The 25137-nt window shown below is 43.0% G+C and overlaps 1 protein-coding gene across 2 annotated transcripts in view; it reads left to right on the forward strand.

Moving 5' to 3' along the window:
* Positions 1-25137, forward strand: part of LOC309386146 (sphingosine-1-phosphate transporter SPNS2-like) — a 149198-nt gene that overhangs the window by 106134 nt on the left and 17927 nt on the right. For both annotated transcript variants that reach the window (XR_014174354.1, XM_081941211.1), the window contains exons 5-11: positions 1239-1305; positions 6503-6645; positions 7898-8050; positions 10132-10321; positions 12299-12364; positions 15327-15425; positions 19008-19171. Coding sequence is in view for 1 of the 2 variants with exons in the window: in XM_081941211.1 (XP_081797337.1) it covers positions 1239-1305; positions 6503-6645; positions 7898-8050; positions 10132-10321; positions 12299-12364; positions 15327-15425; positions 19008-19171 (882 nt within the window). In the remaining variant the exon portion in view is untranslated. The remainder of the gene's footprint in view (positions 1-1238; positions 1306-6502; positions 6646-7897; positions 8051-10131; positions 10322-12298; positions 12365-15326; positions 15426-19007; positions 19172-25137) is intronic.

A 25137-nucleotide genomic window follows, 5' to 3' on the forward strand; every position in this document is an offset into this window, starting at 1 on the left:
TTTTTAGTACCTTTGTAACTTTGAAGTGTCACTAAATGAAGTTTTGTAAGTCGAGGACTATCTTTATGCGTAAATAATGTAAGGATTCAAGCTGCTTCCCCTTCACCAATATTCTCTTTATGTCCACTATGCTCCTTGTTCTGAGATATCAGAAGTCTTTAAGAAGATGTTGGATAGCCATCTGTCTGAAACGGTATAGGGTTTCCTGCCTAGGCAGGGGGTTGGACTAGAAGACCTCCAAGGTCCCTTCCAACTCTACTATTGTATTGTATTGTATTATTGTATATCACCGAACATTCATGAGAGCTAATTTATTTTTTGATACCCTGTGGCTGACCGTGGGAGCGGTTTTGTGAACTGGCACATATTCCATTTTATGAGAATGCCCGCAATGTATTTTCAAAATGTCTGGGTACAAAATAGAAAATCCATTAAAATAGGCCAGCCGATTGAAAAACTGTCTTTATGAACCAGACATAATTATTTTTAATGAGATCGCTAGGACTCTTGCCTGTGATGCAATGTTGAGCTTCTATGGATTCTTGTGATTGCAAATATATATGTATATATATGGCTTGGGAATGTGTAGAAATCTCTTACATTAGAAATTTAGAGGCTTGTGTAATATTATTACACAACTTAGTTTCCAAAGCACCAGAGGGCAGGACAAGAAACAATGGATGGAAACTAATCAAGGAGAGAAGCAACCTGGAATTAAGGAGAAACTTCCTAAACTGAGGACAATTAATCTGTGGAACAGCTTGTCTCCAGACGTTGTGGGTGTCACTGGAGGTTTTTAAGAAGAGACTGGACAGTCACTTGCCTAAAATGGTATCGGGTCTCCTGCTTGAGCAGGGGGTTGGACTAGAAGATCTCCAAGGTCCCTTCCAGCTCTATTCTATTCTGATCCTGTTTCTGATATTATTGGGTTGGCTATGCTTAAAGTGCTGGATGAGTAATAATATCAAGGAAGCATCAAGGAAGCAACAAAATTAAAGAGATTTCAGGATCACTTTACAGCCATCTCTTTGTCAACTAAGATCTGGGTAATCCCCAAAATACTGTAATGTCTTGACAGATATGTTTCTTTTTTGATTTGGCAACTATGGTAAAATGAATATATCTGGAGCCATTGGGAACACAGGCTGGCTCAAAACCTGACCAAATAACTAAAGTCATATTTCATTTCCCCCCTTGTTTTTATTTTAATATTTTTTTTATTTCTTTCTGTTTTCTAGTGGCTTAGGATATATCACGGGATCAAGTGTCAAGCAAGTAGCTGGAGATTGGCACTGGGCCCTGCGGGTGAGTAGTGAGCAGGATTATCATATCTGCATTGCAAAAGTCTAAGTCACCACAAGATGGCAGCAAAGAGGGCACTCCAACTCATGGCTGCTATCTAGTGATGGTCCAGTTTTTGCAGCCTGTGTATTGTAGCTGTAGTCATGAACTCATGTTTAGATTTAACACATTTGTATAGAAAAGTCTGAATCATGCCTCTTTCTCCCTGATTTAAGCATAATTTATAATTCAGCAGAATTTGGGCGCAACGTAATGGCTTGATCAGTGTTCCTGCGTGTGCGGTGCTTCTGCGAATGTGCAGAAGTGTCCGGGCGGGTGGGCTGAGCCTCCCGTCTCCGCAACTACCGGTTTGCCCGATCCGGGCCGAACCGGGAGCAACCCACCTCTGGGCCTGATATATATTTGATATACCTGATCTCTCATGTATTATAAGCCCTGATGTGTGGTTTATTTGGCTTTAACTTAACATGTTCTGCAAATCTAAAAATTGCAAATTTGTAAATCATAGTATTTGGCTTTGTGTGAAGTATAAATACAACAAGCTGTGGTTTGTTTATTTAATCAAAGTGACTCAGCATGGCGTGCAGAGTGATGCTTGTGGAGAGAAGATTTGATAGAAATTAAATTGTATCTTCTTACGGTATATTATTTCGGACATAAAGTTTTGCAGTTATAGTGGAGGTTAATTGTGCTACAATTAGAAGAAGGCTAGGAAATAATTTGTGGGCGCTGCTTACTGCCTGTTGTTTTTTTCCCCATACATATTTATTCCTTCAAAATTCCCAGAAGGTTTGGATGATGTGCATGTAAGATCTGGACAATTTTCCTGTGACCAGAGGTTGCCTTTTAAATTATTCTACATGGTCAGCCAGAGGTGTGGCTTACATTACAATGACAACGGTGCATCTGAGGCCAACGTTTGACTCACCATTTTCCTTTCTGAAGTGTTTGATGGGGTTGGAGTAGATGGGAAGACTGTAACCCCAACATGACTCATTTGGGTTCGGTCAGTGTGACTGTGGATTGTCTAATCAAATCCGTGAGTGAAGAGATTGGCTTGGCTTATTAGTGGCTGAATTAATGGGTTGTGCACGCTGTGTTCCCGAGGTATATTCGGAGGTGTTTGTAGAGGTATATGTGGGGAAATGATGAGAGCCAAAGACCAGAAATGAACCATTACAGTCTTTGCTGACTTTTGGCATTCTGGTAAGCAGGAGGTTCTTCCCAGCAATCCATTCCTGTTCTCCCCCAGTTTTCTTTCAGATTCTCCCCCCCAGCCCTCTTTGAGTTCTTCAGCTTCATTTCCTTTAGGTTTTTTTCCATCCCCCCCACCTTAATTTTGGCAAACCTCTAAACTTGTCAGTCAGAATAACAGAGTTGAAAGGGACCCTGGAGGTCTTCCATTCCAACCCCCTGCTCAAGCAGGAGACCCTATACCACTTCAGAAAAATGTTTGTGCAAGATCTTCTTAAAAACCTCCAATGATGGAACACTTACTCACAACTTCTGGAGGCAAATTGTTCCAGTGGTTAATTGTTCTTCATGTCAGGAAATTTCTCTTTAGTTTTTGGTTGGTCCTCGTCTTGATTAGTTTCCATCCCTTGTTTCTTGTTCTTCCTTCAGGTACTGTGGAGATTAGGTTGACCCCCTCTTCTTTGTGGAATATTGCTATCATGTCACTCCTAATCCTTCTTTTCATTAAACTGGACATGCCCAATTTCTGCAAACATTCTTCCTTACGTTTTAGCCTCCAGTTCTCTGATCCTCTTTGTTGCTTTTCTCTGTACCCTTTCTAGAGTCTCAACATTGTTTTATATCGTGCTGATATAAAAAACCAAACCATCAACTAAATTGTCTCCTTTTCTCTATTGGTATTATTCTGAGTGCGTAAATGTTGGCACTCGTAAACTGATACTCAAAGTAGAAAGAATTGCAGTGAAGTGCTAGTACCCCATAATGGCTGTTTTGACTATACTGTACCATTATTACACTGACAATGTTCCTTTTACAAAGATCTGAATTAATTTAAATGCAACCCCTGCCCATTCACTTCCCCACCTAAAAAACGTCAGAGAGAAGGACTCTATTTAATCCAGTTATATATAAAACTTGGGCTAAAACTGAAACAGCTAGTTTCATGTCTAGTTTAATTTAAAAAAGGATTAGAGGTGACATGATAGCAGTGTTCCAATATCCAAGGAGCTGCCAGAAAGAAGAGGGGATCAATCTATTCTCCAAAGCATCTGAAGCAGAGGTGGGTTGCTCCCAGTTCAGCCCAGATTGGGCAAACCGGTAGTAGCGGTGGCGGGAAGCATGCACAGAAACGCCAAGGCCAAACGCACCCGAATCAGTAGTAAAAAAATTGGCAACTCACCACTGACCTGAAGGCAGGACAAGAAGCAATGGGTGGAAACTAATCAAGGAGAGAAGCAACCTAAAAATGAGGAGAAATTTCCTGACAGTCAGAACAATTAACCAGTGGAACCACTTGCCTCCAGAAGTTGTGGGTGCTACAATATTGGAAGTTTTTAAGAAGAGATTGGACAACCATTTGTCTGAAATGGTATAGGGCTTCCTGTCTAAGCAGGGGGTTAGGTCTCACTAGAAGACCCCCAAGATCCCTTCCAACTCTGTTATTCAGTTATTCAGCCAAATTGAAACCCTGTATGATGGGTTTTTTTTTGCCATTTCTCACAGAGATTTCCGCCTCACCTCTCTCACATAACTTCTCTTTCATTTACTCCCTTCGTTTGTTGGAGCGCATACAAAATCTGTTACACAATTTAGGGCGCTTCTGATTTATGCCGGTTTATTGTTGAGATAGCAAAGGCAAGATGGCCTCAGTCCACACTGTTCTTAATTTCCCTTATTATTAAACAATAAAGGCTTTTATTTTTTCTGTTCGGGGGTGCATGAGAGAGAGAGAGGAACACTTTGTCTCACTTCACATTTCTTTTCCTGCACCGAGCCGTTCTTATTTCCTTCTATTTTATCCCCTTGGGGACCTTGATAAATGTGCTAGGGAAGACAAGCGCACAATGCACGGAGCAGACATACAGACACAAAAAAAATTGGCCTGGATGGAAAAATAGCCAAGAGGAAATAAGACAGCCAAACTGCTTACTGATCTTTGACCCTCTTGGATTCCGGCCAGCAGAGAGGTGATCTCTGTTTTCTTGTCACCGGCCTTCTGCGGAGGTGGAATTTCAGAGATGGTGCCATTTAGAAGTGTTGAATACTGTCACATGCCTGGTTCGGAATAAGCATCTTTATGCAGGTTAATTAGTTCTGTTTTATAGATGAGATAGAATTTGCATGGCATTTTCAGGTACTGAGAGGACATTGAATGCATGATTTAGGTGGGTGGTGGTGGTTCTAGTTTTTTTACATTATAAATTGTGCCAGCATAATTATCTTTCATATAGTTCATGTTGTAGATTATGGAGGAGGGAAAGGGAGGTTCACTTAAAAATTGCAAGTGAATTAATGAAAGGAGAGATTCAATGGATAATAGCTTTGTCTATTTAGCAAGGAATGGAATGAGGTATGTCGGATATTTCTCCCAGATATTTTATGCTGTGTGTATAAAACACATACACACATACATAAATTGCATAACAAATTGTGTAGCATTATACAGGTAGTTCTTGTTTAGCGACTGTCTCGTTTAGGGACAATTTTCAGTTGATACAGTGATTTTAAAAAGTAACTTTGCAACCAATCCTCACATTTATGACCTTTGCAGATCTCTAAACCAGAGGAATACTGAAATAAGATCATAAGCACACAGTCATAGTTTTCATTTAGCTACTACAGGGGTGTCAAACTCAATTTCATTGAGGGCCGCTTCAGAGTTGTGTTTGACTTTGAGGGGGCCGGGGTGAGCATGGTCCCAGGGGTGGGATTCAAAATTTTAGCAAACTGGTTCTCTGCCCGGTTGCTGGGTGGGCAAGCCATGGTGGGTGTGGCCTACTGGGCCTCCTGCATCACCAGGGGGGAATTTATCCCCTCCCCAGGCTTTCCTTGGGCCTCCAGGAGAGGGAAAATGGTCTCCTCTGGGCTTGGAGCCCTTCCAGGAGGCTGGAAATGGGCTCGTTTCCAAACTTCAGAAACTTCCAGAAGCCCTTTTTTTGCCCTCCCAGAGCCTCTGCACGGGCCCTGCACTGGCATCCAAAATGGGCCATGTGGAGACTCCTGGGAAGGGAGGGGAAGGGTGGGCAGGGCCAGCCAGTCCTTGCAACTACCGTTTCAGCAAACCAGATGTTGGATTAGCATCAGGTTCGCCCAAATCGGTCCAAACCGGCTGAATCCCACCCAGGCATGGCCAGCTTGATGCCACTTGTATCATGGGTGGCTGTGATGGCCCGAGCACTCTGCCCGCAAAAACGCAGCTTGGGAAGTCCATTTTCGCTGGCAGAGGCACCGCGGGCCCATCCTTTGCTGTTTCCAGGGTGGTCCTGCAGGCCGGATTTAAGCATCGCACGGACCAGATCCAGCCCCCGAGCCTTGAATTTGACACTCCTGAACTAGTGATTTGTTTAATGACCAAGTTGCCAGGCCCAGCTGTGATCACGAAACAAGGACTATTTCTTTTCTGTTGACTTTGCTGTTGGGGATATACTGAGTCAACATAGTTCCATAATTTTTGATGTTGAGGTAGAACTTCCTTGGCAACCTGGCTATACTGTATGAAATCTGTTATGAATTTGGGACAAAGGAAAGGAAAGTATGATGTTGTATGAGATAATATATATGACATGGAGAAAGTAGACAGGGACATTTTCCGCCGGACAACCAAAGTGATTCTGATTAACTTGAAATCAAAACTTTCCCTCACTAAACTCACTTGTAGGAGGAGAAGTTCTAAAAATGGCTGGTTTGAAAATGGTTTCATTACCTATATAACCTTCTCTTTCCAAGTGCCATAAATAAGTTGTTGCGCATGGAGATAAATAATTTGCCCTCTGGACTTTAGAGACCTCAGTTCTGAAGATTCAATCCCACCATTCCAATCTTTTCTTTGCAATTCCCAAGGCAGGAATTTCTTAATTTTATAAGAAAAGCTAGAGGAGGTGAATCAGAGAGAGGAATTTCTGCTCTGATCTAGGAATCCTGTTCTTCATCTTGAGTTTTGATGTCAGATCGTTCGCTTTGGGCTGTTTTCTCAGCTGTTTACCCCACCCTCCTTCTTCTCTTCTAGGTTTCTCCACTTTTAGGTATGATCACAGGGACACTTATCTTAATATTTGTACCAGCTGCTAAAAGAGGCAATGCTGAACAACTGGGGGCACAGCTGAAGGCCCGGACCTCCTGGCTGAGGGACATGAAGGCCTTGATAAGAAAGTAAGGCAACCCTTCTTAGGGTTGATTTTAATTTTTTCTCGGTTAGAAACCAACTTGAGATACTTTACGGGTGCAAAGCCAGACAACTGAGAGTCACATTTTTGAAAATTGCTACAATATTCCACTTCTCCAGTGTCTTTTTCATGAAGCTACTGATGACAGCAACTGTTAGTGTAATGTCAACACCATTGATGTGCTAAGTGCCTTGTATATTACAGAAGTGATAGCAGTCCTTCCCTAGAGAACTTTTAATTCCTTTCTATCGTCATATTAAGCTGGTGTGGTTTTTCGCCCTCATTTGTCATGGAGCTGCCATTTTATGATAGAAATTAAGAATAACAGAGTTGGAAGGGAGCCTGGAGGTCTTCTAGTCCAACCCCCTGCTCAAGCAGGAAACCCTATACCAGAGATGGCGAACCTATGGCACGCGTGCCACAGGTGGCACGTGGAGCCATTTGTCAGGGCACGTGAGGCGCTGCCCTGTCAGCTGGGAAGCGTGCATGCGCGCGCTGGTCAGCTGAGTTCACCTTTTTTTAAAGCCATTTTTCGCCCTCCCCAGGCTCCAGAGGCTTTATAGGAGCCTGGGGAGGCTGAAAAGAGCCCCCTCCCCACCCCCGCCCCCCCAGAGGCCCTCCGGAGGCTTCATGAGCTTCCCTGAAGCCTCCGGAGCGCAAAAAACCAGCCCTACGGGCAAACCGGAAGTTTGGGAACGGACTTCTGGTTTGCTTGGATGTTCGTTTTGACTGCTCCGGAGGCTTCAGGGAAGCCTCTTGAAGGTCCCTGAAGCCTTCGGAGCACTCAAAATGACCCTCTGAGCAAACCGGAAGTGACCTATAGGGCCTATACCATTTCAGACAAATGGTTCTCCAATCTCTTCTTTAAAACCTCCAGGGTTGGAGCACCCACAACTTCTGGAGGCAAACCAGTCCACCGATTAATTGTTCCGTCAGGAAATTTCTCCTTAACTCTAGGTTGCTTCTCTCCTTAATTAGTTTCCATCCATTGCTTCTATGTCCTGCCTTCAGGTGTTTCGGAGAATAGGATGACTCCCTCTTCTTTGTGGCAGCCCCTTAATTATAGCTGCCTCGTTATTAATTATTGACATCAAACTCTGGAAAGAGGTTTTGAGATTATTTCTGGGCTACTGTATATGAGTAAGAGGGATCAGATGTTTCCTGGGGCAGATCTGGTTTCTTTCTTGTAGCCTGTTTGGAAGACTCGTTTACTGACTTACAACCCGCTTTGTCTCCAGTCGCAGCTATGTGTTTTCGTCCCTGGCTACCTCTGCTGTTTCCTTTGCCACGGGAGCTTTGGGGATGTGGTTCCCTGTTTATCTGCATCGGGCCCAGGTTGTTCAAAAAACCGCAGAGATTTGCACTTCACAGCCCTGTGGGACTAAAGACAGGTGAGGTTTTGTTCTAGGTTCGTATTTCCCTATAAGCTATAAAATATTTCCTCAGAATATGTTCACTTACTGTGGGCTGTGTTTGCGTTATGGTATAGTGCAGTGTTTCTCAACCTTGACGACTTTAAGTCCTGTGGACTTCAATTCCCAGAATCCCCCAGCCAGCTGGCTAGGGGATTCTGGGAGTGAAGTCCCCAGAACTTAAAGTCGCCAAGGTTGAGAAACACTGGTATAGCGGATGCTACTCTAAACAATACAGTACAACATTTTTTTCAAATATTTTTTTATTCTTTTGCACACCATTTTAAGTATACATTCACATAATTGTTATTCTACTTTACATTTATCATTCTTATACATTTATTATTTCATTTAATAAGTTATAATGTAGAGTTTGGGTTGCTTTATTTACCATCCCTTTCTCCTTGTGTAACCCCTCCTTGTTTTCCCTTTCTTTTCTCTCTCCCTCCCTTCTCTACTTTCTTCCTTCCTCCTCTCCTTCTCCTCCCGTCTTCCCTTACCCTTCTCCTACTCCTGCTCTTCCTCTTCCCCTTCCTACCCTCTCTCCTTCTCTTTCTCTCTCTTCCATCCTCCTCTCCTTACCTCTTTCTTCTTTTCCCCGTCTTCCTTTCATTCTCTCCTCCTCTCTCCCTTTCTATTAAATGAAAAAGGGGGGGGGGAGAAGGGGAAAACAGAAAAGAAAATATTAAATATATAAGTATATATTCAAGAGCGAGATATAAAGTTGAGGGGGGGGAAACATAACTAGGGTAGACTAGCGAAGGTAAGGGAATAAGAAGTGGTACTAAATTATATTTGGGTTGGCGGAAATACCATCCCAAGGAAACATAAACTGAGTTTTGAAATATACACCAACAATAATAGAAAAAGAAAGGAGTACAACATTTTAAATGAATAAATGGAATTGCCGTGTTCGAAGACAGCAAGCATGAATGCACCAAGAACCAGAAGGAGTGAGACAAATGCAGGAGAAAGCCGTTACTCACATGCCCTGCTTGAGTGCTTCATGGCAGACAGGTCCAGTTGGCCACCAGACCAGAGGATCTTCACTGATTCCTCAGAGAGTCAGAAACCGAGCCTGCTTAGGTGCGGTTCACTTGAGGATACCATAGGCTGGGAGTGAAACAAAAGGAGGGTTAGTCCTTTTGTGACCAATATGGGACTGACAATTCAGTTGTTAAAGAGACATAGCCACTAAGTGAAACACCATAGTTATGCTTTTACTTCTGTTTTCCTTTGTCAACCTGCAAATGGCCATAAATCCAAGCACTGGTTGTAAAATTACTTTTTCATATGATTGGTAGCTAAGTAAGTCAGTCACTAAATGAGGACTAGCTATACTTTTTTTCAGTTCAGGCTGTTCTTTTGGGCTTTCATCCAGTCTTAATACTTAATACAATCCACAAAGCTTTTTATAGGTTTTATTTTAAAAGCAGGAATTTATTTATTTTTATTTCTTCCTGCCGCCATGACAGCGTTTGAGTTCTGAGGGGAAAATAAAAGCAGGACATTTTGTTTTAAATTCTATCTGATCGTATTACTTCAGTTGACAAATAGTGGTTTTTACATACATTTTTTTTTCCTTCTGTACTTTTGCCTCCTTTGCTATCTTAATTGTCATGGCTACCATGAGAGGCAGAGATTCATATTTTGTTTAATGATAAGAGAAATGAAAGTTGAGTGATTGAAGAACAGTTGTATGTAGGCATGGCGTGGCAAAAAATAGCTTCTCCAGAGATACTGTAAGTTTTAAATAAACTTCTTAAATGCAAATATTTTTAAACTTTTCATTTATTGTCAAAAAATCAGATCTGAGTTATGAAAGAACCTAGAATTCCCATGAAACTTGAAGATCTCCAGAACTTGCATATTTTTGTTTTGTTTTCTGAATTCTTTTGCAGGGGTTTAGTCCATCAATTTCCATGTAGCACCTCTTACTCATTGCCTTGCCTTGCTAATTCAACCCTCCCCGTTGCCTCTCACCTATTGCCTTGTGTATAAAAATAAGTACACCTAAATGAGAAAAGAATTTTATTTCTGGAATCGTTCTTTGTCCTTAGTTTGATCTTTGGAGCTATCACCTGCTTCACTGGATTTCTGGGCGTGATCACTGGGGCTGGAGCTACCAAGTGGTGCCGGATGAAAACACAGAGAGCGGATCCTCTGGTTTGTGCTGTCGGGATGCTGGGATCAGCCATCTTTACCTGCTTGATTTTCGTTGCCGCCAAGAACAGCATTGTAGGAGCCTATGTAAGTGGTCAGTCTGGAAAAGGAGGGGCTGAAGTTGGATTTCTCTTCCTTTATTCCTTTAAAAAGCCAACACAGTTCTAGGCTGCATAAACAGAGGGGTAGAATCAAGATCACATGAAGTGTTAATACCACTTTATGATGCCTTGGTAAGGCCACGCTTGGAATACTGCATTCAGTTTTGGTTGTCACGATGTAGAAAAGATGTGGAGACTCTGGAGAGAGTGCAGAGAAGAGCAACAAAGATGATTAGGGGACGGAAAGCTAAAACATATGAAGGACGGTTGCAGGAACTGGGTATGTCTAGTTTAATGAAAAGAAGGACTAGGGGAGACACGATAGCAGTGTTCCAATATCTCAGGGGTTGCCACAAACAAGAGGGAGCAAAGCTATTCTCCAAAGCACCTGAGGGTAGGACAAGAAACAATGGATGGAAACCAGAGCTGGGTTGCTAATCTTTTTACTACCAGTTCGGGTGTGCTCCTGCATGCGCTCGATGTTTCTGCGCATGCACAGAGACGCCTGGCGGGTGGGAGGAGCCTCCCACCACCGCTACTACTAATCTATTGCCTTCCGAGCATTTTAAATCTCAGGAAGTATGAATTCGGAATACCTATAGAACACCCAGTTCATTTCCCTGCTTTTAAATCTCAAAGGAGATTTAAAGCACACAGGAGGGTAAAGGACAGTGTCAAATATAGTGGCACCTTGGTACTCATCGTTAATTGGTTCAGGGTGTCATGATGAGTACCCAAAACAATAAGTTCCAAATAATTTTTTCCCATAAAGAATAATATCACAAGGCACCCAACACTGACAAATTCGAGCTTGTGCATTGAGCACCAAACAAATGATGAGTTCCAGGACAACATTTTCACATCAAAATACGTTAAGTACCAGATTCAATCAGTTTCAAAGCAGTTGAATACCAAGGATATGGAACGTTTGCCTGGAATCTCCACATTTGAAAATGGACCTTAGCCAATGCTTTAATATGCTAACTGGTGACCTTGATTCTATTCCAATGTATTAAGTTCCCTTTATCCATTATTAATGCACTTCTTTGAACGCTGATCCTTCTGTAGTCAAAATGGCCCTGCCGGTAACAAAATTAACACCTCTGAATAGTTTTGGGAAAGATGCATAAAGACAAAAACGATTAAAAGTGACGTAAAACAAAGCTATTTCAAGGGTTCCAAGTGCTTCTAGGACGTTCAAAATCACCACTTTGCATTTCGAGTTCAAGACAATCTAAAATTGAAATGTTTGGCATACCTTTAGCTGCAACCAGAGTCATTCTTTTATGTAATCAGCCTATAATATATATTTAACTTCCTCTCCATCAAGGCAGATTCCCTTTCAGTACTTGATGGGGTTCTTTTTTATTTTTTTACAAACCCCATTTTTTTCCAGCATGCTCTGCAGCTTATGTTTGTACTTATGTCCATGTTTATACTGGTAGAATTATTGTTAGCTACCTTGAGAATTCAAGGAAGTATATAAATACTACAAATCAGGCAGAACATATGGCATTGCAGATGTTGCTGGATTCTAGCTCCCTTTATCCCAGCCATAAGCCATGTTCAGTAACATCTGGAAGTTCCCTGTTCCTGCTATAAATACATTTCTCACCATGGTTGACCTCTACCTCTTTTGAAATACACACACTTTTTACCAGCTTCTAAACTTCTTATAAGCATATAAAAATAAGAAGCTTACAAACCTTATAAAACTATGAACATTTTATAAGTATTTCTTCAATAAAAATTTTCCCGATCACAAATAAGTAATTTTTTTTAAAAAAAATGCCCTTCCCTTCCTGTCTCCTCCACCCCACACAGATAAGGTTCAGTGGATGTGAACAGTACATTGCCATGCATTCAGTTACATTGGGGATACTGTCTTTAAAACCACCAGATTGTGGGATAACTTCCCAAATTTGCATGAGTAAATTGTATATGTCTAATGTTTCAACCACAGGTCTGCATTTTTATTGGTGAGACTCTTTTGTTTTCAAACTGGGCCATCACAGCTGACATACTTATGGTAAGTTGATATGGATGTGCAACTTGCATTTCATTTATGGTATAGGGCAGTATTGGTGAAACTTTTTGACACTAACTACTGAAATGGGAGCGCGCATGTGTGTGCCAGAAACTGGAAAAGCAGCCACCTGGTGCGCATGTGTGCACCAGGTGGCTGCTCTTCTGGCTTCTGGCACATGCATGTGCAATGGTCAGCTGGTCTTCCAGTTTCTGGCGCACATGCGTACACGAAGACCAGCTGGCTGGTGCACATGCGCATGTCATAAACCAGAAGAGCTGCCACCCAGTGCGCATGCATGTGCCAGGAAGATGATCTTCTGGTTTCTGGCACCTGCATGTGCACCGGCCAGTTGCTCTTCCAGGTTCCAGCACTCCCACATGCGTGAAGACCAGCTGGCTGAACCCAGAAGTACAACCAGCGACGGCTCGCGTGCCTGGAAAAATGGCTTCGCGTGCCACTTCCAGCATGCATGCCATAGGTTTGCCATCATGGGAATAGGGCTATATGTATGTTTTGCAATTGGGCAACTGTTGTTGGACTCAAACAACTAAGCTTGGACTTCCGGCAGGTGCCTAACATATTATATTAATGCATTTCCTTCATTGCAAATTAGATTGAAGACTAATCTAATTAAAAGCAATCAAGTTTAGTTGCTGGGCCAATGCAGTTGCTGGGTCTTTAACTGTCCTGGTTAAATGTGTTTGTCTGAATGCGGCCTCTCTCTCATCAGCCATAGCTAGTATGACTAATTTTCTCCTGCAAGCTGACCTGCAATGTTCCTCATCAAAGTTGCTAAGGAAGATACTTGCAATTTAAAGAACTTCCAATTTGGTCTTATTGTTTTGTCACTCTTCACCCTCACCTCGTCTGGTTCTTGCTCTTTCTCCACATAATACATACATACACACAAACATGTTCTGCTTCTACATTTGGAGAACTGTCTCGTTCTTTAAACCTTGATAGAGATTCCATTTTCCAGCTTTCTAGAGACCATCTCTCATCTCTCACTTCCCAATAAAGTTTTGCCCACCTTTAAAACAGGAGATCTAGCTTATATATTTCATGTTGTGTAGATGTAGCAGGGAGGCATCACAGCAAGTGGTAGTACATAGCCAAGCTTGGCTGTTTTTTATTTTTTTAAGCTAAGCAGATTCGAACCTGGTTAGTATCTGGAATTGAAGACTACCATAAAATCCCAAGGCTATAGAAGTTGAATTGCATCCATGGGAGATTAGCAGAAAGAAGCAAGTCACCATAGGACTACTGGAGAACTCTTGGCTGCCTTCCCTTCTCATTCCTCTGGATTTTGATATTGGTCCTAAAAATTTAGGGACATTCTTCTTAAATGGCCTTTGCCACTGGCCATTTCCATAGGATGTGGGCATCAAAAACAACAATGGTTTAGAGATGCCTTCTACAGTGCTATGAATAGTCTTGCTTGTTCTCTGTGGTGGGAAGAGGACATCACTGGGAAACCAGAGCTTTCTCCAGGCCTCTACTTAAGGAAGTATGTTTGGCCAAGCAACCGTATCTGTCCTTTGGGCAGCAAAATCTGGACAACTCCCATTGTAAAAATTTAGTTTCAGCTTTATTTTATTCTTCAAAATGCCAGTCTACTTTTGTAACTGATTACATCTGCAAACTTGGTCAGGAACTACTTTTTCACTAAATGTTTCTTCCCCCTCTATGCTCAGCTACTCTCAGTGGATTAAAACAACCAACATAGTTTATGGATCTCCTGATTTGCTCCTAATTCATGCAGTTCAGGAGCCCTAAACTGGGCTGCAGCTTAGTTCCAGATTAAAAAGGATCTAACTGGTGACTCAGAGGCTAAGACGCTGAGCTTGTCGATCAGAAGGTCAGCAGTTCAGAGGTTCGAATCCCTAGAGCCGCGTAACTGAGTGAGCTCCTGTTACCTGTCCCAGCTTCTGCCAACCTAGTAGTTTGAAAGCACATAAAAATGCAAATAGAAAAATAGGGACCCCCTTCAGTGGGAAGGTAACAGAGTTCCATGCGCCTTTGGCGTTTAGTCATGCCGGCCACATGACCATGGAGGCGTCTTCGGAGAGCGCTGGCACTTCAGCTTTGAAACAGAGATGAGCACCACCCCCTAGAGTCAGGAACAACAAGCACATATGTGTGAGGGGAACTCTTACCTTTATCTAACTGAGCCTTCTTCTGATCACTTGCTCTCCAGTTATGTTGGAGTACTATATCCACCCTCTGCAGACAGAACATCCAACAGCATAGTGTGTGTGTGTGTGTCCGTGTGTGTGTGTCCGTGTGTGTGTCCGTGTGTGTGTCCATGTGTTTGTGTGTGTGTGTGTGTGTGTGTGTGTGTGTATCCATGTATCCATTTAAGCCACTTCTGCTGATTGCCTGGGCAAGTCCCTCCAGAGTCCTTAGCAGCCTTTTCAGATGGATAGTTGCCATTGCTTTCTTCCCATGGCTGAGAAAGAGTGATTGACCAAAAATCACCCAGTTGGCTTCAATCCCTAAGTCAGGACTAAAACTCACAGTCTCCCCTTTTCTAGCCTCTTGCCTTAACCACTGCACCAAACTGGCTGGTGTTCGCTCTATGATGGTTCCTATCTGGATATGGTTAGCTGGAAAAGAGAGCGCTGGTGGTGCAGTGGTTAACTGCAGTATTGCAGGCAAACTCTGCCCACAGTCAGGAGTTCGATCCTGAGGGGGCTCAGGGTTGATTCAGCCTTCTATCCTTCTGTGTTTGGTAAAATGAGGACCCAGATTGCTGGGGGGTGGGGGCAATATGCAAATAATTCTGAAATTGTAAAGTGCTTAGAAAGTACTCTAAAGAGTACTATAGTTCTAAAGAACTATAGGGAGGTATTTAAGTCAAAATGCTATTGCTATTGCTAAAGGACAAATTGTTCAGAATGATTAAATGCTATGATGTTTTAATCTTTTTATCTCTCTCCCTGCCTTCTGCATCCCATTTCAGTATGTGGTTATTCCTACACGCCGAGCGACAGCCGTAGCTTTGCAGAGCTTCACCTCTCATCTTTTGGGAGATGCTGGAAGTCCCTACCTGGTTGGATTTGTAAGTATAGCCTTGGCACACCTGAGGAATAGGATAAGAAGCTGGGTCCTTGTTCTGAGGATGACAATACTCCCCAGCTCTGCACGCACACAGGCTTTGTGATTGCATTTAATGCTCTTAGCCTGGCAATTCAATGAATCCATGTTCTGAGTTCATTTGGGATATAAGCTAAGCCAACAGTCAGGTTTTGTATAAGTCCACACATCCCATAATTTTTTTTTAGCCAAATAACACTAACTTAACATAGCATGTGGTACGAAGGCATCTTCTAGACCCGTGATGGTGAGCCTATGGCACGCATGCCAGAAGTGGCATGCAGAGCCATCTCCCCAGGCAAGCCAGCCGCCGCCCATTGCTCTTCCAGGTTCCGGCACGCACATGTCTGCCGACCATCTGATCTCTGCATGCGCCGGAGTGCCGTAAACCGGAAGAGCAGCTCTCCAGCATGCATGTGTGTGCCGGGAAGCTGAGCTTCTGATTTCTGGCATGTGCATGTGCGCCAGCCAGCTGGTCTTCCTGCGCGCATGCGTGTCAGAAACTAGAAGACCAGCATGTGTGCCGGGGAACTATTCTTCCGGTTTCTGACACTCCCGTGCATGTGCACTGGGGAGCTGCACTTCTGGTTTCTGCTGCTCGCACTCCCATTTCAGTACTCGGTGCCGAAAAGTTTCACCAACACTGTTCTAGACCTTTATTGTCACCCTTCTCACTTCGAGGTTATTCTTTGTCTGAAGTTGTGCACTTTGTTGAATGAAACATATGAAGAACGGTTGCAGGAACTGGGTATGTCTAGTTTAATAGAAAGAAGGACTAGAGGAGACATGATAGCAGTGTTCCAATATCTCAGGGGTTGCCACAAAGAAGAGGGAGTCAAGCTATTCTCCAAGGCACCTGAGGGTAGAACAAGAAGCAATGGGTGGAAACTAATCAAGGAGAGAAGCAACCTAGAACTAAGGAGAAATTTCCTGACAGTTAGAACAATTAATCAGTGGAACAACTTGCCTCCAGAAGATGTGAATGCCCCAACACTGGAAGTCTTTAAGAAGATGTTGGATAGCCATTTGTCTGAAACAGTATAGGGTTTCCTGCCTAGACAGGGGGTTGGACTAGAAACCTCCAAGGTCCCTTCCAACTCTGCTATTGTATTGTATTGTATTGTATTGTATTGTATTGTATTGTATTGTATTGTATTGTATTGTATTGTATAACTTAGCCATGCATCTTCAGAACAAGAAAATAAAGTATCATTCACGAATCCAGAAAGAGGCATAGGAACGAAGTGTTTTTGGCACGACACAATTTTCTGCTTCTTCAGATCCACCTTTTTAAGATGCCTTTCTAATTCCTGTCGTAATTTTGAATCTAAAATAATTTACTTTAAAGTTTCCTATATACTCCTTTCTTCTCCTATTATCCCCACAATCCTTGATACGACAGAAAATATTGGGGGGGGGGATGTTCCAAATCATGGTGTTAACCCAGACAAAATGATGCCATTTGCAGATAATTAGAAAAGCCTCCCCCATGTGATAAGGGATGGGTAGGGCATTTTTTAACACAATCTTTCTAACACAGATAAGCTTCTCCCACTTCTGCATTAGGGAAATGACATGGAAAAGTAACTGACATCACCACTTAACACTTCAAGAGGGAGCTAGTTACTTAGAAGACTCCTCTATGTTAAGCATCCTAGTTTTAGTTCACACTATTACTCAGGGTAGTTCTAAAACACCAAGGCATGCCTACACCCACATGCCAAATGTGGTGCTAAATTGGGGCCACAGAGCATATTGTTTCCCTTGCTTCCTCCCATCACTAAAATAAATGTATACTTATTGCCTGATATTATTTAGCCATCTAGCCCAGATTGTCTACTATGATCTGGGATTTTCCCAACTCTATCTGGAGTTTGCCTAGTTAGAATCTGAAGCAAAACGGGTATTCCAATGTAACCACCCCAGTTCTAAATGAAGACTCTGTGTACAAAGGGATTGTCCAGTAAATGAATTTGAGTTGGGCCTTAGAGGTTGAACCTAGGAAAATGCCTGATACAACAACAGGTAGTGGATTCCTTTAACACTGAAAAGTGTCAGCTCTACCAGGTTTCTGTTGTGGCCCCCCAGCAACCAGTAGAGCTGGCAGCAGTGTCAGACAGTGAGGAGGTTGGGGAGGAACATGGGCCAGTCCTGGAGGCTGGGGAAGGCTCGTACGAGGGCTCTGCGTTAGAGGCAGAGATGGGGCCAAGGCCATCTAGCAGTGATCAGGTGCCTAAGGACCTAGACACCAGTGACGCAGAGGAACAGCTAGAGCCTGTTCCCAGTGTACGCATGTGCAGAGGACATGTCCAGAAGAAAAGAACAGTTAAGGAACAAGGGTCGACTTGGGAGTAAAGCCACAGGTGGATAGTGAATGGCCCCTCCCATAGGAAATAAAAGAGGAGTGAAAGGGGAGTGGGCTTTTGCAGGAAACGATTCGTTCGTTTGCTCATTCGTTAGATTCGTTTCAGGAGTGGGAAGATCTGTCCGTGAATCTCAGAGACTCTGTGCCCAATCTTTCCTTGCACAGCACCTCATTTGGAAAATAATTACATGGCAGCTTTCCAAGATAGATAAGGTCTGTAGTCATAATTACTCCTTTGAAAGACTGTTTGCCAGGCCTTGCTGAATGTGAATGAGAGGAATTCACATTTGTTTAATAAAAGGGGTTTTGTCGGGACCAGGACTCTGCCTTCTGCTTTTTTGGGGAAGCCTAGGTCAGAACAGTTTCTGGTGAAGTCTCCCTCAGACAGATCCTTTAACAAAGTAAAAGGCAAAGATTTCTCTGTCCAGTCCTGTCCGACTCTAAGGTGCAGTGGTCATTTCCATTTATTGGCCAAAGAGCCAGTGTTGTCCCAAGACTGTTGGCTTAGCTTATATCCCAAATGTTTCCATGGTCATGTGGCGAGCATAGCTATATGTCAAAAACACATGGAAAGTTGTTACCGTACCTTCCCACCAAAGTGGTACCTATTAATCTACTCGCACTTACATGCTTTCGAACTGGCAGCTGGGAAGGAGCTGAGGCAAGGAATGGGAGCTCACTCCATTGTGCAGCCCTCGAACCCGGGCTTTCTGCTTTCTAGCTGACAAGCTCAGCATCTTTAACCTTTGAACCATCATGCCCCCTTCAGATTTTTTAACAGAAGGTGCCAAAGTTAGCAACTGGGATTTTTGCAGCTGGGAAAAATCAGTGGTTTGTCACTGAACAAGGGTTCCCACCATCCTCTTATCCCTGGAGGATCTAGTCTGGTGGTTAGAGCCACTTGTGCAGAGACTAATGCCAACAAGAAGAGAAAAACATCACAATGGGAAATCCTGCCTAAGAGTCATGGGAGGAGTCATCTAGTTAACTGTAAGAATGTCAGGATTTGTTTTTCTGTGCAAAACTGAGCAAGTCTAGCAAATCTTGGCAAGGAAGCACTTGGTTTCCCCCATCCCATTTCAAATAAACTATGTTGGTGACAAAGAGAACGTCCATAAATAGGCTTATCTCTGTCTGTTCCTTCTCTTTCCACCCCCTCCACCCCCTACTTTTCCCTTCTAGATCTCCGATGTGATACGGCAGAGCACAAAGGAGTCTCCACTCTGGGAATTCCTCAGTTTAGGCTATGCGCTGATGCTGTGCCCTTTTGTTGTGGTCCTCGGGGGGATGTTTTTCCTGGCCACGGCCCTCTTCTTCCTAAGCGACAGAGCCAAAGCTGAGCAACAGTGAGTACCTCTCAGTGGTGTGGGAAAAGGAAAACCGCATGTGTTATATTTTTAAAGAAGGGCATTGTCATTAGCCATCTTGGCACCGTTATCCAATTTAACCAATGTGAAGAGGCATGGGTGCACTTCCAGTATGAACAGCTTGAAGCTCCGATTCAAGAAGTTGAGGGTGCGAGATTGTGTGCTTGCAGAGTCTCTAATAATGAAAGAGTTATCATTTCCAGATTTGCTAGTAGATCAGTCTTTTGAGTCTTTTTTTCAGTCTTTTCCCCCGTCTTTTGAGAGACGCGGTGGCTCAGTGGCTAAGACGCTGAACTTGTTGATCAGAAAGGTCAGCAGTTCAGTGGTTCGAATCCCTAGCGTTGCGTAACAGAGTGAGCTCCTGTTGCTTGTCCCAGCTTCTGCCAACCTAACAGTTTGAAAGCACGTAAAAATGCAAGTAGAAAAATAGGGGCCACCTTTGGTGGGAAGGTAACAATGTTCTGTGTGCCTTCGGCTTTTAGTCATTCCGGCCACATGACCACAGAGACATCTTCGGACAGTGCTGGCTCTTCGGCTTTGAAATGGAGATGAGCACTGCCCCCTAGAGACAAGAATGACGAGCACATATGTGCGAGGAGCCCTTACCTTTATCTATGGAGGCCTTTCCACCATTCAGTTGCTTTCTCTCCTTATCGGTGCAAATTGTCTAGAAGAAGAGAGACTATAACTCCTTCTTTCTCCTTACTTCTATTACTGCTTTGTTGCTCCTGATAGTCCATGTGGGTTTTTGTTTTGTTTTAAGAAGTGCTATGATGCTTTATTGAGAGCAAAAGGAGAAGGGGAGAGCAGAGGATGGGGTGATTAGATAGCGTCATCAACACACTCAACATACATTTGGGCAAACTCTAGGAGGCAATGGAGGGCAGAGGGGCCTGGCATGCTGTGGTCCAGGGGTTCACAAAGACATGACTTAGTGACTAAACAACAACTATAGTGCTTTGCCATTGTCTTCTTCCCACTCTTATAGGGATTCATAAATGATAACTAGAAACTCGAGTTGCATTTGAAATCCTATTAGGATCAGTGCAGTTCAGAGAGTAGTGTTGTTACGTAGGTGTACCAAAATGTACTATTTCTACGCATACTGTTATATTCTGGATCAGTTGCAGCTTCCGGATGGCCTTCAAGGACAATCCCATGCAACACACATTTCAGAAATCCAATCAGGAAGGGACCAAAGCATAAATGACTGTGAGGAGGAGCTCCAAATCCAGAAATAAACACAACTGATGCTTCCTCTTTTCTTAGATAGCATATTTATTGTCACAGTTCCCTTGTCTCAGGCAGTTGAGGCCAATGGACAATTGCGAAAGTCCATCTAGCTGCATGGGGTTTGTTCCCAGCTCTCAGCTCCTACAGATTCTGCTTTACTTACTGCTTTTTACCCACTTTCTTGAAGTCTGAAACAAGAAATAAAACGGAGCAGCATTCTCTAGAGGCCGAACCCATGGAAATAGGAAATGCCCGCAGTGGGAACAATGAGAACAGAAAAAGAGAACACTATTGAGAGGAAAGACACTGAAGATACATTCTTCAGGCTGACTTGCCATCTCATGCTACGTGAAGACTAGAGGCAATTTATCTCTGTGAGAGGACTAATATTCATTTGGCAAAGCTATCCCAGAATGTCTAGACACTGGCATCATTACTCCTCAGCATTAACTTTTTAATGCATCCTGATATAAAGAAGACTTGACCTGTTTCTCCTCCAAGGTGGACCTATTCCTCTTTCCCCACCACTTTCTCTGTTACGGTTGTCTTCTGCAGATGCCCAGATCTCCACCCGCTTTCCTAAAAAATAATAACGATGGCGCTGTACCACAAATTCTGCCCTCTTTGGACACGCATGCAATGCCACCCTGCCGAGAGGGTGCGGTTTGAGTTCCAATAACATCATGATGCTACTTTCATTGCAGTTTCAAGGGTGTTGGGTGATTTGAGGCCAGTCAGTTGTGGTGATCGGTTGAGTGCTACCAATACATTTCTCTGTTTGCTTGAATATATATCAAATTCTTGGGTGTAGGGATATTGCCTTTAAAGCAGTGTTTCTCAACCTTGGCAACTTGAAGATGTCCGGACTTCAACTCCCAGAATTCCCCAGCCAGCTGGGGAATTCTGGGAGTTGAAGTCCAGACATCTTCAAGTTGCCAAGGTTGAGAAACACTGCTTTAAAGGCTATGCTTCCTGAGGCTTTCCTATAGTTGGTTAAAAAGAGACCCAAATCTGGGCTCATGTTTTTCAGCATGGATTTGGATCATCTCACCATTGGCAACTCCAGTAACTCAGAAGATGCTGCCACATGATAGACGCAAGAGATGTTTGGGGTTAGTTCATGTGTGTATGTGTTTTGTTGTCTTTTGGAAAGTTTCTGTACATGCTTGCCAGGACAAATAGGGACAACCTGCTGTCTATTTGGAGTATGTTTGCTTATGGTGTGTGTGTGTGTGTGTGTGTGTGTGTGTGTGTGTTTATCTGATTCCAAAAGAAAACTCAGAAATGCGACACTGAATTGACTTCATCAGGGAGAAAATAATTCTGGATTAAGCTACTTTGATTTGACTTGTTTTGGTTTTGTGGGCAGATGTTTTAAATATATGTGGCTCTGTCAGTCAGCATGTTTGTAGGGCAGCTCTTATGTTATGTAAAATGTTTGGGGGCAGATGTTGATTCCTACATTTTTTTTTAAAGCCTATTATGAATTTAGAATTATAATTCATCCCAGTTCCTCTGCGGCTTAGCCTAGCTGATGATGAGACTTCCTCGCGTTGTAATGTACATCCAAGCCCACTACGTGAAAGATAATGGAATTCTGCATAAAGAAAAACTAGAATCTGGGTTTAAATGACAAAAAAATTGTCTGCAGCTCAACAGTTTTGCATATTTTACTTTTGCTAAGAAGAAGTGATGCATCATGGTAAATCCTCACCCGACCCACAACCTCTGAAATTCTAACTCGGAGGATATATGACACGATGAGGACTAGCAATATGGTGGGTTGTGTGGTAAAGGAGACTTCCATGAATTTTAATTGTGGATACAGTATTGCAATTTATTTTGTCTATCCATTTCATATTCTAACTGGTCCCTAATCCTAGACTTACAAAATATCTTGGAGATCATTTAGTCCAGCTCCTTGTTCAACATAGTGCAGTGTTTTTCAAAGTTGGCAACTTTAACGTGTGGACATTAACTCCCAGAATTCCTCGGCTAGCATGCTGACTGAGGAATTGTGGAAATTAAAATCCGTACATGTTAAAAGTGCCAAGTTTGAAAAACACTGATGTAGAGTATATAAAGGTAAATGTTTCCCTGTCCAGTTGGGTCTGACTTTAGGGATCAGTGCTCCTCTTCATTTCCAAAAATGCTTCCATGGTCATATGGCCAGCATGATTATATGATGTATTGAACGCTGGTACCTTCAAACCAAAATGATACCTATTTATCTACTCGCGTTTGCATGCTTTCAAATTGCTCGGTGGGCAAGAGTTGGGGCAAGGACAGGAGCTCACCCCATCACATGATGCTTGGGTCTTGAACCCTCGAACTTTGGGTCGACAAGCCCGGCATCTTTACCAGTGGTGGGATTCAGCCAGTTCGCACCTATTCAGGAGAACCGGTTGCTAACTTTCTAAGCAGTTTGGAGAACCGTTTGTTAGAAGAAATCTCGTTTTGTTTTTTCCACTTTACAAAGCTAATCTTGTAAGGAAGGCAGGAAGGAAACATTCTGGGGTTGTTTCTAGCCTGATCTTGATTGTCCTGCTTACAGAAACTGTCTCTCCGGTTAACCCTTATTACAGCTAAGGCGAAGCGCCCATCAACGTGAGTGACGTTGAGTTGGCCATGCCCACCCAGTCACATGACCACCGAGCCCCGCCTACCCAGCTGGTCATTAGGGCAGAGAACCAGTTGTTAAATTATTTGAATCCCACCACTGATCTTAGCCACTAGTCCACTGTGCCCCTTTTGTAGAGTATATAGCCAGGTGCAAAATTTTGGTATCTTAAAAAAGTTGCCCCCCAACCTCTCTTAGATAGATGGTGTCGTGTAGTGGTTAAAATGATGGACTGAATACACTCAAATCCAAGTTCCCCACTGGCTACAAAATTTGTAGTGTGGTTTTACAGCAGCCTTTTTCTCCGAGCCCAACCTCCCTAACAGAGTAGATTGTATGGTAGAATTTGGAGAGATTCCACACCCCCAACCCCCAAAACCATGCATGCTTCCTTGAGTTGTCTATAAAAAGAGAGTCTAGAAATGCAAACTCAATGCAATGCTGTTGTTGTTGTTGTTGTTGTTGTTGTTGTTGTTGTTGGTTGCAGTCAGCTAGATGTTTTAACCTGGCTTTGGCATTTATTCACCTATCGAAAGGTCTTGAACAGGGTAGATATTGATCCTTGACGGTGTTAAAGGTATTATTTTCATCATCATTATCTGCAAGGCATGAAACCCCTGGTCCCAGTCCCTGAGACAGTCTGTCCCGCCACTTTCTGTATCTTTAGAACTGTTTTTAAATATCTGTTTATCCCTATGGATGCAGGCTTGACTTAATCCCTGTCTGCAAAGTATTGCAAGTTCCGTGGTGTGGAAGGAATGCAGTGTTACCAGCCTTCAGGGATTTAAAAATAAACAAAAGGGGATTTTTCTTTTTCTTTTTTAAAAAATGGCAAATTTGGCTGCAAGACCTGAAATTAAGGAAATTATTGGGCACAGGGAGAATTGGCAAACCTGCTAAGCTACAGAGGAAGGAAGAGGGATGAGAAAAGAATCTCTGTGAGCAAGGACTGTTTCCCTAAAAGCTGCCTCTCTTGCTTATCAAATGATTTGTAAGGCGTGAATTCTATAATTATTTAACCCTATTGAGGAAGTGATACAACAGCAGCTTCATGTTTGTGGTGGCTGTTAATTCATTTTTAACAACATAAAGATGTAAACAGCACCCTGTTGGATCAGACCCCGGGCCCTTCTAACAATATGTTCTCATAGTGACCCACCAACTTCACAAGCTCAGTATAAACCAGGGGTGTCAAACTCAAGTTCATTGAGGGCCGCATCAGGTTGACCTTGCAGGGAGCAGGGGGCAAACTGGGTAGCTGTGGCCAGCTTGACACCACTCCCCAAACTGCTGGCATGTTTCCTCTTTGCACTGGGTAGACCGGACTGAAGTGACAGGGGCCAGCCCCGTACATTTTCCAGAACTGCCCCGCGGGCCAAATCTAACCCCATTGCGGGTCGCATCCAGTCTGCCTGCCTTGAGTGTGACACCCCTGCTATAAACACTTCTCAACTTATGATCACAATTGGGACCAGAATTTCCGCTGCTAAGCAAAACAGCGGTTAAGTGAGTCACACCTGATTTTAGAACCATTTTGCCTTGGTTGTTAAGTAGATCGCTTCAATTGTTAAGTGAATCACAGGGTTGTTAACAGAATACGGCTTCCCCCATTGACTGCCGGTTGGAAGCCAGTGGGGAAGGTCATATACGGCAGTCATGTGATCCTAGGATGTGTGTCAATGACACTATCTAACCATCTCATCTTCTGCCATCCCCTTCTTCTTTTGCATTCAATCTTTCCCAACGTCAGGGCACACGGTGTTAAAAAAAATCTTTTTGTCTTGTTTCGCTTGGTCCTTGCTTGGTATGTTGATTTCCCTCTTCTTTATGCAAGTGGTTTTTTTATAGGAAGGAGCTGTGTATTTTTCTCAGTCTATTATATGTCTCTGTGCAACTGTCAAGTTTAAAAATGTGTAAAGTGGCACTCTAGCTTGGTCCTTTTGCGGTAGAAAATAAGGAGTTAAGTGACACCTTATAAACAGGAAAGAGAAGAGACTGGTCTTTTTGCATTAAGAAGTTAGAAGCATCAGAGCAGTTAGTAAACTTGGACAAGGCAGAGTGAAGAAAGTTTATTGGTGGCTTTTTAGGTTTA

Source organism: Natrix helvetica, assembly GCF_964273705.1.
Source record: "Natrix helvetica genome assembly, chromosome: 2".
Lineage (NCBI taxonomy): Eukaryota > Metazoa > Chordata > Lepidosauria > Squamata > Natricidae > Natrix > Natrix helvetica.